The sequence below is a fragment of the Lissotriton vulgaris genome, chromosome 5 (genome assembly GCF_964263255.1).
Source record: "Lissotriton vulgaris chromosome 5, aLisVul1.2, whole genome shotgun sequence".
Lineage (NCBI taxonomy): Eukaryota > Metazoa > Chordata > Amphibia > Caudata > Salamandridae > Lissotriton > Lissotriton vulgaris.
The window spans coordinates 551062261-551079217 of NC_141693.1; the positions used below are offsets into that span (position 1 = coordinate 551062261).

General features: G+C 44.6%; 1 protein-coding gene across 1 annotated transcript in view; it reads left to right on the forward strand.

The window, feature by feature from the left end:
- Positions 1-7599, forward strand: part of PRAP1 (proline rich acidic protein 1) — an 82376-nt gene extending 74777 nt beyond the window's left edge. Inside the window, exons 4-5 of the mRNA XM_086922009.1 lie at positions 5415-5518; positions 7114-7599. Coding sequence (XP_086778135.1) covers positions 5415-5518; positions 7114-7292 — 283 coding nt within the window. The 3' untranslated portion in view covers positions 7293-7599. The remainder of the gene's footprint in view (positions 1-5414; positions 5519-7113) is intronic.
- The last annotated feature ends 9358 nt before the right edge of the window (positions 7600-16957 follow it).

The following is a 16957-nucleotide window of genomic DNA, read 5'->3' on the forward strand; positions in this document are numbered from 1 at the left end:
GTCATTATGCGAATGACACGAAATGTCCTGCTTTTAATGCTGTTTGTTCAAAATGCAAAAAGAAGGGTCATTTTTCAATGTTATGCAAAAGTAAAACCCCTTCCACTTCTGTAAAATTTGTTGAAGATGAATGTCTAGAAGAAGATTTTGTCTGTGGACAAGTTATTGTTCAAGTCACATCCACAGCTGATCAAAGAAACTGTCCTATTGACACCATTGAAATTGAGGGTGAGTCAACGGATGTTCTTTTTGACTCTGGTGCCAAAATAACTATTATTTCTAGAAGTTTTTATTTGGGTAAGATATCCAAAAAGACTCAATTAGCTAGAGCTGACATTCGTCCGTTAGCTTATGGAGGTAAACTTATTCCTCTTATGGGATGCTTTACAGGACGTATTGAGTATAAAAGTCGTTATACTGTTGGCAAAATCTATGTTTCTCAGAAGGGTGATAGTATAATCAGTTGGTTCCACCAGGGTGATCTTCACATAATGTTGGATCCCAGTGGTCCCAATCCAATAATACTTAAAGAGCTTGTCAACTCTGTCCAAGTTGATTCTAATGTTGAGTTGTTGTCACGCATCAAGATGCAATTTCCTAAAGTGTTTAGAGATGAATTAGGGTGCCTCAAAGACTTCAAGCTTGAAATTCCATTAAGGCCTGGGTCTCAACCCTATGCTACACTTGCATTCTATTCCGCTAGTCTGCTGCACCCTGCCACTGCCTGAGCCTAAACCTCCCATTGAATATTTGTAGCTGGGGGCTGGCTCATGACAGAGTTGAGGCAAGGAAGCTGCAAGAGCGCATTTGGAACTTGGGAGTGAGGGCGCTTGAGGAAGAATACAATAAAGTAAGTGTGGACTTCCCACTTGTTGCGTAGCCAGAGATTAGCATATCCGGCAGCCTTGCATTGCTGCTATCCTCAATGTGCTCGATGGGGCTGTGGCCCAACACAAGATTTCTGTGCCATGGCGTCACCTGTAGAATCTGTGCGCTGCACCCCAGCATGGTAATTGCTGAGCGTGAGTGAGTCCAGTAGGCACCACAGCCATACTTACCGGCATTGGCAGCATTACTGCTGGGGACAATGCATGTGCTGTTGCAGGCACGATCACAGCAAGCTGGGCAGTGGATGCCGATACCGTCGCCATACCTGGACATACTGCAGGCAGCACTAGCAGTGACATGACCTGCTGTGCTCAAGCAGCCGCCTGTTCCGCAATAAACCCAGTCATACCACACTGATTAATATATGCAAAAAAGCATTTTCATTTGGTGTACATTTTATTTTTGCACTCAGTGTAGGTAAGAAAGTAAAACACGTCATCTTCCGCTCCTTTAGGAAAGACAACAGGAAAGCGCAGAGTTCAAAATAGCAGGGACATGTACAGGCTAACGACAGGCGTCACAGGCAGCAGCAGTGTTATAGATGACAGAGAGAGCAGGAGTAAAGAGGAGAAAAACAACAGGATAGATAAGACAGAGCTAAGTAGAAGAAAAGGAGAGCAAATCGATACAAAGATAAAGCAGCCATGATGTGAAGAAGAGAGCATTAAGAAGAGAGAAGATAGAATGAAAGAATGTGGAGGACAGAGGAAACAAAGTAGACAAATGATAAAATGGAGACACAGCTAATCACTTATAGAAGAGTGATCATAAAGAGCCAAGATCGAGGGGAGAGAAAGCAGGACATGGATAAAAGTGAAGAGGAAAAAGGGCAGGGCTAAAATTAATAGAGGGCAAATCAGAAATACAGGGTGTGACAAAGGTGATAGAAAACAATAAGAGAGGAGAGAGGATAGACTCTTAGAGCAAAGACTTAGGGGACAGACAACAGATCAAGGTTAGAAGATAGAGACTGAGGCAGTGGGAGTGTTGAAAGTCAGCCTCACCGGAGGAAGACGTGAGCGGTGGCCTCCTTGGCAAAATTTTCAGCACCTGCACTTCTTTTTTTACAAATTAAGCACTGGATATATGCATATTTACACTTGTGCTGGGTAGCGTTTGGGAGACGTTATTCACTGAAGACAAGGGTTACAATGACATACACAAGAGATCTTTTACTCATACTGGTAATACTTTCCATACTGTGATCAATGGCAGCTGGTAATCCAGTATGGTTCTCTCATTGAAAGCCTTTCCTTCCAGGAAGAACAACCAAAAAAACACCCTCAATTTCTGCCAATTTTTTTAAATTCTGCCACTAGTTCTTGCTTTAGTGAAAGTGTAAGAATGACGCTAAGCTTTTATGAACGCAAAAATGATTGGGTGTTTGAGGAGCACCCTCTCAGTCTTGGAGACTGACACCATTAACAGGCTTAGCTGGTAACTCACAGAACAACTTTTTTTCTTTTAATATGCCTAAAATATCTAATGTCACCCTCTGTACTGGCGCGCACACACACACTCGCGCCCACACATACACACGCACTTGAACCATGGTGCTGAAGTTTATACATGTCTAGAATCCGATTTGTTCTTCCAGTACAAAATTCTGTACCTAGACAAATTCTACTACATTCTGCACATTGTACGTGTGCTGTGCAGCACCGCACACATGCAATGTGTGGAATGTTTGGAGAAGTCAAACATTTTTTCCTTCAAGGAGGATATATAAAATCGCATAAAATAAATAAAATAAAATTACTCTTTGCTGCAAACCCAATATGTCTATCTTTGTAGATTGGGCTTTGCCAAAGTAAGACCAAAGTAAAGCCTCCTTGATGCAAAGTGGTGCAAATCAGCGCAAAATAAGAGAGAAAAGGCACCTTTTGGTGCAATATACCTTTTACTCGAAAAGTAAATGCACTTGCAAGACTTTGCTACTTTGCATCACGATGTGTGACTTTGCACCATTGCAAAATCTTAAATCTGGGCCTCTAGGTTGTAAATTCTGTTTTCTTAATTTCCGTCAAACTGATACCCTACATGCCTTTGCACTGTCACAGCCCACAAACACTACACTCCTGTACAGCACTGGTTGACTAATTCAAAGAAGACAATTTTCAGATTACTTGTGTTTACATTTCGCTTCAGTGTTCAGTGTACATGGTCAGGCACCAGATCACACAGCTTCATGACTGCTGCAGCAGTAACTCACTCAGTCAGCAGACGATTCCTCTAGCAGTTTGTGAGAAAGCAATCACATAATACAAGTACCTGCTAAGAGAAATTTCTGTTTTCATGGTCGAGTACACTCATTTTGTTTGTTTACATTTCTTTATTTGCTTTTCGTATCAAGATTACCATTTACATATGTGATAGTGGCATATACAGATTAGCATTTGTCTGGCGACATTTACATATGAATAGTATGTAGCGAGCCCAAACAACAATCACGTTGAACTGTGTGAGGGAGCATGTCTGTACATATTCAGTGCACGGTGTATACAGTACATACATTCAGTATCTATGGTCGTGTACACTCATGTCAGTGGATAAAGAGTTCCTTCAACCACGTCGTTTAATAAAAAGGTGACATCTAAGATATAGTTAGAAAAATGTAAAACATACTTACTTAAAACACACAATATCACTGTCAGTAGTAAATTTGGTGCAAAATTAGAAAAAGGAAAATATACCTCCTAAATAAGACAGTGACATTATGGGGCAAAGTTAAACAAGAATTCGCAAATCCAATGTCTCTCGCTAGCATTGTAACTTATTAGCCAGTCCCATTATATTTGCCAATGCACCTCTAGGAGACCCTGCGCTTGTGCATATCTTTACTTGTGAAAAAGCCATTAAACCAACAGCATTTTATCATGGCAACCAGAAAAATAAGCTACAACAAGTAGGTAATAGAAATATATCTTTATGACGGATATAAATCAGCAGTTAACCCCTTGTGTCTTCATCACACTGGGCGTGTTCTCAGGAGGGCCGGGGGCCGTCCGAACGCCGTCGATTCCGCAGTGCAGCGCAAATTCCCCACCTGTGCGGAAGAATCAATTAGCGGGCAGAGTTCGGACGGCCCCCGGCCGTCCTGAGCACACGACCAGCGTGGCGTAGTCCTAAACACGCAAGAGGTTACGCCCCGTAATTAAATCCCCGCACCGCGGGAGAATTAGGGCCACAAGGAAGGGGTTAAAATGTCTGCTTGTAAGCAAAGGGAACAAACCTAAGAACAAACAGTGGCTCTTTGTTTCAAGCTACACATTATGACACTTAAACAGCGTAACACACAACTAATTGTTGTCCCATTACCAAAACCTGCTGGAAACATTAATAAGATTGTGTAACCATGTATGGGATGCCATGGGCTTGACAGAGACATGCAATAAAAACATGGTAGGTCATGAAAAACAACAGAGAGCCACTGGTTAAGGGGTCTGACACAAAGCCCACTCTATATATAAACTTTTTCTTACAGTACTTTTGAAAGAACTGACTATATGAGGTCATCGGAATAGCTAAGCTCTGTAAAGCTAGACCTAAGAAGAAAGTGGTTTAATCTCAGCTGTCATTAATTTTTGTCATTAATAAAAATTGAACATTGGCCTTAAAAACTGACCACATTCATTATTTCCTTCAAGCTGCTCTGGTGTCAGAGTTGTCTGTATGGCTGCCTCAATGCGTCCTCATTTATATTGCAGAACCAGCGGCACCTCATGTGGTGTGGGTACCATATTTGAGAAAGGGAATAAAGCTTTATCTGCTCAGAAAAAAACACGCACAAAGTCTATGAGGCCTGGCCATACTCACTGATAAATCTCAAGATTTTGCAAGCTCAGCAGAGCACCGTAAACCGAAACCTGATTATTGTGGAGAACCTATGAGAGCAAATTACGGGGCATATTACCAAGCAATAACGATAATTATCGCTATTGCTTGGTTAGAGACAAAAAGTTACCGCTGAGCTGCGGTGATGTTTATCGCAGATAAACCTTGGTATTACCAAGGTTTATCGCAAATGCGATAAAAATCGGCTGCAAGGCATTAATATCGCTGAAAAGTCAGCGATATTCATGCATTACCGAGCAAATGCTCTTAGCCATGTTATCCACCTCCCATTGGATAACATGGCTAAGAACTGCTCAGGGCAGGTGTTAGCTTTTGGAGATATTCACGCTTAGCGCGAATATCTCTAAAAGTTGATAATAGGAGATAGCGATGGTAGCGACTGTTTCCAGTCGGTAACATCTTGGAACGCCCACTTTGCATGTCATTAGTGATAAATATCACTGACATGCAAAGTGGGGCCCAAGATGGTCGCTATCTCCTACTAGCTGTCGCTAACTGGTGTTAGCGACAGCTAGGTAATAGGGAGATAATTTTATCTCTGCTTTCTTGGCTTTTAAAGCCAAAAAAGCAGAGATAAACCCCCTTGATAATATGCCCCTACATTTTTTTAATTACGAAATATTTTGGTTCTAATATGCTTAGTGTTACGCTGTGTGCTTTTTGTGTTCCAGTGGCCCCGGAGACATTCAGATCGAGCCCCCCGAGGATGCGGAAATCACCTACGACATTGATCCTCAGATGCTGATCTTCGCCAATGCTCTGCGGAAGGGAAAAGGTGCAAAGCTAGCGCAAGCCTAACCACCCTCAGACCATCCTTTGGTCCCGCACCCACAAATAGGCTCCGGCGAATAGCAGTTAGTTTGGGTACCTTTAATGGTAAATGTATAGTAAACCAAACATAGCAAGCTGAGAATCTCAAAATGTCCTCCTTGAATTACCACTCAAGTCACTCTCCTGGTCCTAGCTCAGCTGTCAACCATTTACATTGGGAAGGATTATCTCAAGGGTGGATGTAAATGAGAGCTGCCTGTTTCTCACTTGAGACAGAGAATAAAATAGCCAGCAATATATGGTTCCCTCTTCTCCCAAAAACCAGGGAACACCGAACCTCATACCTTTTATTTATTTCGTTTTTTTCTGTAGCACAGGCCACATGGAGAGCTTTAGACTTGGACATTGATAGAATATATCCACATTAAGATGAAAGCAGGTTTGAGTTTACAGTATGAAATTCAGTCGCACAAGTAATACTTGTCACCAAGAATGGGATTGAACAGCAAGGTAGTAAAAATTATAAAGAGGTTAAAGTACCCCTCGCCATACATTAAAAGGATATTGCAAGTCAACGAGGAGGTCCATAACTAAATATAGAGAAACAAGGCTGTAAACCAGGTTATGGAACTCCGAGGTGACTTGCAATAGCCTAATCATTTACGGCAGGGGTACTTTATTCTCTATAATGAATGGTCACACTGTCACCTTTCCCCAAAACCAATCTAAACGTTGGCACATAGCTCCTTTATATGAAAGAGAAAGCATGCTTGCAAACATGAAGAATAAAAATGGAATATATGGTAAAAAATTAAACATCAAAAAAGCGGTAAAATATTGGCTGTAAAAAAATATTTGTAGCAGTTTAATACAGGTTAGTTTTTTAAAGAAAAGGCACAGTAAAAACATGCAGAACGATTCTAACGTTTCTATAATACTCAAGGAGTGCAAAAAAATAAACAGGTTGCCATAAATCTCTTTTCTCCTTGTCAATATACAACTAGAAAAACAGCGCAGAAGAAAGAAAAGCAACATTTCGTTTTTCATTCTCTAAACAGCTGTTTTAATTATGCTCTGACCTGCCTTTCTACTGGCTGGATCGCAGAGCAGATGGCCAGTGTAATGTTTGTACACATTTGGGAAGATAACCATCGGAACTTTGGGGGTTCTATTATAGAAATTATAGCTGTTTCTGAGGGCTATAACTGTTAATTTTTGCCAATTTATAGGTTGAAGCCAAAGTGAGGGTCATCAACGAGCGAGAGGACCATTAACAGTCGTTATAGCCCGACTCAGAAGGGCTATAAGAGTATTAGAGCATATCCCCCTCTGAGGGCAGAATGTTCTAAAATAGACTGGGTGAAAGAGAGGATGTTGGAGCAGTAGGTCTATAGCAGCCACTATTGGCCCCTTAGCCACTTCATTGTCTTCAACAGACCTCCCAACATTCCAGTGTTCTAATAGGAATGCATGGTCTATCAGAGGACCCTAATCTGGGTACTTACGAGTTGGGCTTTTTCATTTTTCCCCTTGTGTCTTTTCCTCGCCGTGGCGCTGAGATTGTTTATTTAGAAAGCACTCATTTTGTCCCCTCTGTAGCTGAAGATCCTTTCGCCCACCTGAGGTCGGTTTCCGAGGAGGCAGAAGAAGACCGGGACAGTTTGTACCACCCATTTGTCGAAGGCGATGGTGAAGCTTCCGCTGCACAGGCTGAGTTAGTGTACTCACAGGTGGTGAATGCGCCTGAAGAAGACCGTGATCACCTTCATCATCACTGAGGAAATCATCATCTACTAAAAACAGAAAGATGTCTAACTGCGTTCAAAATAAAAAATACTGAAGAACGCAGCTCCGAGCTTCCCAGAAGGGCTCAGAGGAACACTGATCAATTGCAAAATGGTGGTGAGGAAGACTGGCCATTGGAGAAATCGTGAAATAGGGTTGATTCCTGCTGAAGAGTCAATAGTGGGAATCAAAGCCTGTTATGTGAATGACCACTGCAGGCCCAGCAGATTTTCTGAGACAGTGATCAAATGTTTGGGCACTTTATGATTCAACCAGTAAAACACATTATTGTAAGAAATAGTCCCTGACGTTTGCTTCTCTTTTCCTTACAAATGTGCTATACCGTTTTTTTGCTACAAAAAAGTGATTATTTTTTTGCCTCTTCTCTGTGAAAACCCTTGTTACGGTGATAGGTTACCAGTTTTCTTCCACAGAAGTGTTCGTCCATGTATGTGGTAGGTGTGTCTATGATCATTTAGGGGGGAGTGCATAGTTTGACAAAATCTCAACCTGGGGTGATTGAAGGAGCGTTCCTATGAGTGACTGTACGTACTTGAGAAGAAAATGTTTAAAGAGTTGGAATTGTGAGAAGTCACTGAATTGATGTGTTCCACAGTGCAGGACTTTGATGCAGTCTCAGGAGAGGCTCAGTATAGAAAAAGGTAGCTTCTGAGGCAGGACAGAACACTGGAACGCAAGGGCTGGCAGAGTGCTTGGCTGCCTCAACTATATTCTGGGCCGATTCCATTGGGGCAACCAGGGCCAGACTGACTACCGGGTGTTTTGGAATTCTGCCGAGCTGGATGCAGAGTTCACTGCAGTGGGAGCTGATTTCGTTCATGAAGACCTGCGTGGACTTCAAAATAATTAAAGCAAAACAAATTTCGTTCAGTATACGTAGATCCCCATTAACAAAATCTGCCCTTAGGTCAGCAGCAGTCCATAACACCCGGTAGCCAGTCTGGCCCTGGGGGCAACCCTGATCCTTCGATCTTTTCAGCAGCATCTCAGTAACTAGGTAACTCATAGCGGGATACCAGTTTAGGATGTCCTATCTGACCGGTAAGGGAGTAGATTGGTGGGGCTCCACTATGTTGTCCAGTAATGGGAGCTGTGGCCAGGGCCGGACTGGGAACCACAACCGGCCCTGGCAAAGTGCTCGGCCGCCCCCCCCCCCCCCCCCCCTCCCCACTGGGGCCGTTTTTCGCCCGATTTTGTTACAGAGCCGATTTTGCAGCTACGCTGCAAAAACGGCCCTGTAACAAAAACGGCCCCCAGGGCCCCAAAACCGGCCCCCAACCATGCGGCGCACCGGGGGATTGCCCGGTGCCCGCTATGGCCAGTCCGGGCCTGGCTGTGGCTGATCTGGTGTGCCTAGCTAGGTCTCTGAGGCGCTCACGAAACAGGGAGGGATAGTTAGCCTCTATACCAGCCCGTAGGCTTTGCTCACTTCATTCAACTTCTTGGCTGGCACTAATCCATAGGAAGATGCGAGAAGTGACCTAGGAATCACCTTGCCCAAATCCTTAGTTAATGCAACTGAAGTCAGTCTCCGTTCTCATTTGCCATAGAGACTCTGTGGCTATGATGGATATAGGGTGAATGATGCACCCTCTGTGAATGATTAATGCATTCACTGACCCTGTATATTTAAATATTTATTTCCCATACAGCCAGTGAGGCCCCCTCAGTATCGGACTAAGTTAAGTAATGTTTAGCATGAGAGACCTCCACTACGGATTTAGTGGTTTTATTATTGTATTTTTGTGTAGTATTAGATTTCCAGGCCCGCGATGCTGGTATAGAGTGGGAAACCACTAAAGAGGCTTCCAAAATGCACTCCCTCTTCATTCCTCCACATTGATCATGAACTCAAGCTGTCTAGCCCTCTACAGTAGAGGTTGAATCTAATACAAATGAAACTCCCCCTGCCCCATAATGCGTTGGGGTCATAGGGCAAGGGAAAACATGGGCTACATATCCAATCCATGTAGAAATTCCCACATCAAGCTTGTTCAGCTTAAGAATTTTCAAGCAAAAATGTAAAGGCAGTCATGGTTGGAGACCTTAGGGAGAGAGAGGGTATTACAATAGCTGTCATCTTTTAAACCCATCCCCCATGCTGTAACAGTTCTGAGGGATTATCATGCTTGGGAGGTGCAAGTGGTGAAAATGAGGGGAAAATGGGATGGCCAGCATCCCCCTTCATCCTCAAGAATGCTGGGTAACAATTACATAGTGGCGATGCAATGCTAGGCTTCTCCTATAATACCCGACCTACATCCTGCCAGGAGACATTTAGAGATGGCTGTGCTTTAACCTCACATGTAACTTTCACCAGCGTGATGCCCAGCAGAAAACCGACAATCAACCAATTGATCACTACCAAAATTTGGAGATACACTACTGTTTAAGGATAATTGGAATTTTCTGACAGGGAAAACGATATTCTCTTACACACTGTATTAGTATATTAGAGGCAAAGAACTGTTCCTGAACTCTCCAAATAAATGGGTTGATGATCCACATGAGATTTGAAAGACTTTTCAAATATACATTTTATTTTATTTGCATATTGGAGGTAAAGGACACATCAGACATGTTTTGCTTGGGCACATTTCACCAATACCTTTTTCAAGGCTTCAAGAGAAGTTCAGTCTTCATACAATCCTGCAAAATTTCACAATTAAAACTTGCCACCAGATTAGACCATACAGAAATCCACAAAAAAATACCCAGGGTCTAATTACTCATGGCACATAATATGTGATGTAGTATGTGGTAAACACAAGGAGATGATGGATGGAGCGCTGAAACTTTTCAGACCCTCACCCCCAGTCACAGATCTGGGTTGAATCCATCATCGTTCTTTAGCTCCCTTCGCCACCCCAGTTCAGACACATCTATATGCAAATCAGGCTTGACCCTGTGCCTCATGGCAACAGTCCAGCCTGAACTGCCAAGCCAAGACTTCCGTGGACCAGAAACAAGCATCCTGGGACCGGTTGCATGGTAACACCCCTCTTCAGACAGGCTAGCTTGAATCCAGTGGCAAATTGAGCAAGGGAGCCTCATCTGGGCATACCCTGCCAACTTAGGGCAAACAAAGCAAACACAAGGAGATGATGGAAGGAGCGCTGAAACTTTTCAGACACTTACCCCACTCACAGATCTGGGTTGAATCCATCATTGTTGGTAAAGCTAACAAATGCATTTAGAACCTGGGGCCTGATGTTCAATGCCATTTTATGGTTGCAAACCATGTGATTCAAATGGCCTTTTGCTATCTACTAAACCCATTTTGCAATTCGGTAAAGCCTTTACAATTCGCAAATAGGTTTATCGACTTGTTTTGATTTCCTAACTGCAATTTGCAATGAAATGTATTGATGGTTTGTTACTGCAATTGAGGTCGCAAACCATTGATTAGTCGATAGTTAGCGAGCCCGGTAGGGGGGATGCCGGCAGTGGTCCAGAGAACCACTGCTTTCTTCTTCAATGTGTTCCCAAATGGGAAATATATATTATTTGAAAGTTGAACCAGTTCTTTCAAGTAGTATGGGCTGCTTTAAATATAAAGTTCACATCTGGGAAAGCAAATACAAGGATGGTGGTCAGCTGTTCCTTGCATGCCACCATCCCTCTGTTTGTTGCCAATCATAGAAAGTCACAAATGGCGACATGTCTAATATTCATTAGTCAGTACGATCTCTGACCTCTGTGATTAGAGAGTTTACAAAGCAACCTACTAGTTTGTAGGTCACATTGCAAAATTACAAAATGGTTGCAAATATCATTGAGCAATTTGCAACAACTTTTTTGCACCCAGGCTCTTCATACATCTGGGCCCTATTCCCTTGTACAAGTAGGCAAGTGGCGTCAGTAATACCCCAAACACCAGTGCTAGTGGTAGCCAGAGACGAACCAGTGCTGCTATAAATAGTATTAATATGCTGCACAGGTTAATTCCTAAGCATGCGGCAAAGTTAAAATCAGCCCTCAGGGATTGGAAAACCATTTCAGTCTGCAAAAGATGAGTCCATATATTGCTGTTATGGAAGGGAATACCTCAGTGGTGGCTGGCACGGATATGAGGTGGCAGGGGCTGGAGGGATAAGGGGTTCTAAAAAAAGATTAATAGGAAAAATACACTTACTTCCTGCCGCGTCTTTCCCATGTCATCTCTCCTCCATGTCAGGCCCAAATCGCTGAACAGGAAGCACATCCAGGCTCCCCTGAACCAATCACAACGCAGTGTTGTGATTTGTCTGAGCGCCATGGATCGGAGCTCAGACGGGGACTGGGGGCATGGGCATGTTCTCCACCCAGAGTGTAATGCAGCCTGGGTGGAGAAAATGCTAAGTGCCTTCTCGGGCAAGCCAAAGCGTCATGCAAACTTCAGTGTGCCCACCACTCCTCAACCTGCCCTGGTCTGTGAGCAGAGAAGCCCGCCCCACCCGCCAAGCTGCCACAGCAGGATGAGATAAAATGATAATAACATCAAGTTATTATCAATTTGTTTTTCCTTTCTTTCACTGTTTCAAAGCAGTGGTGTGACTCTTCTCCGCCTTAGCAGAGGAGCTGACACTGGAATACCATTCTGACTGATACTTCTAATTGCAGATTCTTCACCTTTTCAATATAACTAGGCACCAGAGTGGATCTAGGATTTTTCAAAAATATTGCACCATAATCCTCCTTTGCAACCTTGCACCACCTCTGGAAGTGATGGCGCAGAGCTGCATAAAAGGGCTGCATCGGTGCTCTTACATCAGTTCCATTCTTTCCATAGTCTCTGACATCTGCTCCAGTTGTCAGATTTTTACAGATGCCAAATTCTTTTTACTGATTGTATGCAAGGAAATTGTTTCCACCGCAAATGACATGCCTCATACTTTGCTGCTACTGCGAGAAGAAAATGTAAATCATGTATCCCCTCAATGTCTGCCTATGGTGTCTGAGAATAACTCAAAGTCATGTAATAAATGTTCCCAAATGTTTTCCACTCTAAACTAGATAAGGTGATTTCCTCCTTCCTCTGGCAGGGAAAAAAAGCCAGGCTCAGCATGAAAAAGCTACAACTCGATAATTCCTTAGGAGGTGTCAATCTGGCCGACTTTAGACTTTACCAGACCGCCTTCCTGGCTAGGCAAGGCGCGGTTTGGCTCACACCACAGTCTGATTACACACCCGTGTGGTTACACGTAGAAAAATCCCTAGTGGAAGGGCTTGACCCCTCCGCCCTCCTTACCATTAAAGTGCGTCCCAACATTGACTCTAGTATCATATTTAAAAACACTAAGAACTCCCTCCTCCATATAAGTAAATCTCTACCCCATCAATTTCGCAATTCAAAATGGGAATCTCTCTGGCAGAATAACACTATAACATACAGAGGAAAACCGCTGTATAATCCTTCTTGGATCAGGATGGGAATACACTTCCCTCACCAACTTTATGAGGGCCAAACACCACTCGCATTCAAGGACTTACAGGGAAGATTCCAACTCGAGAATATTGACTTCTACTATTTTCTACAAGTTAAGGTCGCTCTAACCAAAGCAAACTTGGGCAACACATCCCCGTCACTCCCTGGCCTTTTATCCACCCTTAATAGACTTGGCCATCAGGTATCCAGAATGTACAAAATGATCAGACCACAGAATTCTAACCTGGTCTCTGCATTACAATCTTACTGGGAATCGTATTCTTCCACTCCCACATCTGAAAGCGAGTGGTCCAGAATTTGGGAATCGACCACAAGACACAAAATTAGCCCGACTCTGTCCCAAACTAAATTCTGGCTCCTACACAAAGCCTTTTGGACCCCCAGGAGACTTTTCCTGCACAACATCAAAGATAATGACTCCTGCTGGAACTGCTTGGAATTGGGAGGAGACCTTAAACACCTAATATTTAAATGCCCCCGGGTTGCCACATACTGGGACAGGATATTTGACTTTGTTAACAAAGCCCTGCACGTTTCTCTCCCGAAAGAATTTGCTACTCTAGTTATGGGTTCTTCCAAAGCTGTCACTTTAAATGAAAATGACAAAGCCCTACTTGATCTTCTACTGACAGCGGCGGTTAAAATCATAACGACCAACTGGAAAAACACAGCCAAAGCCTCTTTCCCCCATTGGCTCAACTGGGTATCTAATCTCAGGGGTGCCGATACCATTGCCCTTGCTTCTCACCCCTGGCGACCACAACATAGGAAATTATGGGCCTCACTTGACGCTTACTTTGATCTCTTCAAACCTCCGTGAGACATCTAAACTCTGATTTCGCAATCAACTTCTCAATGTGTTAATTGATGGACGTGTTTTACCCTACTGTGCTGTATGGCTGATCTAACTGCCTGCTGACATAAGCCTTCGTGTTGTATGGATATGATGCTTAATTGTCACTTTTCTTTATTTATTTATTTACTTTCTCCCCTTCACATGTTATGTTACTTCATATTATGTTACTTCATCGCTTTCTTGATTTATTATGTACTTGTACCACGGACTTTATCTGCTATTATATGTTCTGTTCATATCATTACCAATCTCTCTCAATAAAAAACTTTTGTGAAATAAAAAAAAAAATGTTCCCAAATGTATTTGAGGGACACAAGAGCGTTACCACGATATGTCCCAGAGTACAAAAATCGAATTAGGTCACACTCCAAACAGCAGACCTGATCCATCGCCTATTCAGCGTCAGATCCTGGTCTCACTTCAAGTCACTGTGCTTGGGCAAGTCAAAGATGAAGTCCTAGGACAAATTATGGCACTAGCGCATTTAGTCCAAGTGGGATTCTTCTCTGTCTTGCCTCTCTCACAATTGGGACATGTTGTGAAGTTAACACGCCAAGGATCCAACGTCACTGTCTGACTCATAGTTTATTCAAAGGCTGATGCTGCCACTCCCAGAGTTCCAAAGCTGTGTCGACTAATCAACAATATAGACCTTCAGGGAGGCCAGGCTGCAACTGTTCATGATGATTCAGAATCTGATTGGCATATTTTTAGGACACTCGACCCCATCTTCACCTCCAGCAACCATATCTCCTTCAGCCACACTACGGATCTCCTCTGGACTGACCACAGCTGCGTTCACTTCACCTACAACAAGCCGAAACCCATCATCCACCTCCAACCAACCCTACAAAGAAACTGGAACAAAATCACCACGGATCAGATCTCCGCATCGCTCCTTCGCACCTCCCCAGCCCTCTCTTCTAACGCCAACGAAGCCGCCTCCAACCTCACCCTTTGGTTATCCAACACCGCCGACTCCTTAGCACCACTGAAAAAACGTCAACACAAACTTGGCAACAAGAAGGCCTCATGGTTCAACGATGATCTCAAGAAGTCCAAGAAACTATGCCGCTCCCTTGAAAAGGCCTGGAAAAAAGACCCATCCACCAGCAACAAGGACGCCTTCAAAAGCGCCACCCGCACTCACCACCAACTGATCCGAAAAGCCAAGAAAACAGCATTCAAGGATCGACTTGACAACAACGCCCACAACAGCAAGGAACTTTTCAACATCGTCAAGGAATTCTCCAACCCATCGGCCAACTCCAACGACATCACCCCCTCTCAAACCCTCTGCGACTCCCTAGCCTCTTTTTTCCACAACAAGATTGCTGACATCCACAACAGCTTTGACAACCAACCCGGAAGCCAACCCACCCTACCATCAGCTGACCATCTTCCCCCCGTAAACACCCTTAACGCCTGGAACCCAATCTCCACTGAGGACACCATCCGCCTGATGAATTCCATCCACTCTGGATCCCCCACAGACCCATGCCCTCACCACATCTTCAACAAAGCTGACTCCGTCATAGCACCGCACCTCCGAGACGTCATCAACTGCTCCTTCAACTCCGCCACCTTCCCAGAAGACTGGAAACACGCTGAACTCACCGCCCTTCTGAAAAAACCAACAGCAGACCCCACCGAACACAAAAACTACCGCCCCATCTCGCTTCTTCCATTCCCGGCCAAAGTCATCGAGAAAGCCGTCAACAACCAGCTCGCCGCCTTCCTCGAAGCCAACAAATCCCTCGACCCCTCACAATCTGGCTTCCGAGCCAAACACAGCACTGAGACCGCCCTCATCGCAGCAACAGACGACATTCGAACTCTACTGGACAATGGTGACACAGTCGCCCTCATCCTCCTCGACCTCTCCGCTGCCTTCGACACAGTCTGCCACAGCACCCTTCTACAACGCCTCAATAACATCGGAATCCAAGGAAAAGCACTTGATTGGATCACCTCGTTCCTCACCGGAAGAACCCAGAGAGTCCGCCTCCCACCATTCAAGTCCGAGGCCTCTGAAGTCATCTGCGGCGTACCTCAAGGATCCTCACTCAGTCCCACCCTCTTCAACGTATACATGAGCCCCCTCGCGGCCATCGCCCGCCAACACAACCTCAACATCATCTCTTACGCGGATGACACTCAACTGATCCTTTCTCTCACCAAGGACCCCAGCACCGCCAAAACTAACTTACACGAAGGAATGAAAGAAGTCGCCGAATGGATGAAACAAAGCCGTCTGAAACTGAACTCAGACAAAACAGAAGTCCTCATCTTAGGTACATCCCCCTCTGCATGGGACGACTCCTGGTGGCCGGAAGCCCTCGGAAAAGCACCCATCCCGACAGACCACGCACGGAACCTTGGCGTCATCCTGGATTCTTCACTCTCAATGAACAGACAAGTCAGCGCCGTATCCTCTTCCTGCTTTAACATTCTTCGCATGCTCAGAAAAACATTTCGCTGGATCCCCTCCGAAACAAGGAAAACAGTCACCCACGCTCTAGTCACGAGCCGACTGGACTACGGAAACACCCTCTACGCAGGTACCACCGCCAAACTCCAGAAGAAACTACAACGAATCCAAAATGCCTCAGCCAGGTTGATATTAGACATCCCACGCAACGAACACATCTCTGGTCACCTTAAAGACCTCCACTGGCTACCCGTCAATAAGAGGATCACTTTCCGACTGCTTACCCACGCACACAAATCACTCTACGACATCGGACCAGATTGCCTCAACTCTCGACTGTCCTTCTACACCCCCTCCCGCCAACTTCGCTCTTCCAGCCAAGCCTTCGCCACTGTACCTCGCATCAACAAGACCACCATGGGAGGCAGATCCTTTTCTTACCTGGCCGCTAAAACTTGGAACTCACTCCCCGCTTACCTTCGCCTCACCCAGAACCACCTAGCGTTCAGAAAGCAGCTTAAAACGTGGTTATTTGACAAATAATCCTCCTCGCCTTCCTAAGCGCCTTGAAACCCTCTGGGTATGTAGTGCGCTATACAAATTTTATGACTTGACTTGACTATGGAGTCTCAGGGGCCTCTAGTTGGACTTTTGTCAGATTGTTCGGACCTTGAGCCAATTGACCCCATAGCACATCAGCCCAGCTGCTTGCAGACTCTGGCCCTTGCTTCCTCTCAAAGTTTCAGTGGCGCCAGCCCGAGATCTGGTCCCAATGTCCGTGTCAGATCCAGAACTTAGTTAAATTGCACCAGGTCTATGTCGTATTATGAGATCACCAAGATGGAGCCTCTACCTTTGGAGAATCCCTACTTCCATAGCCTCTCCCTCGGCTCAACACCAGGCTGGAGGTTGGAAGCCTTGT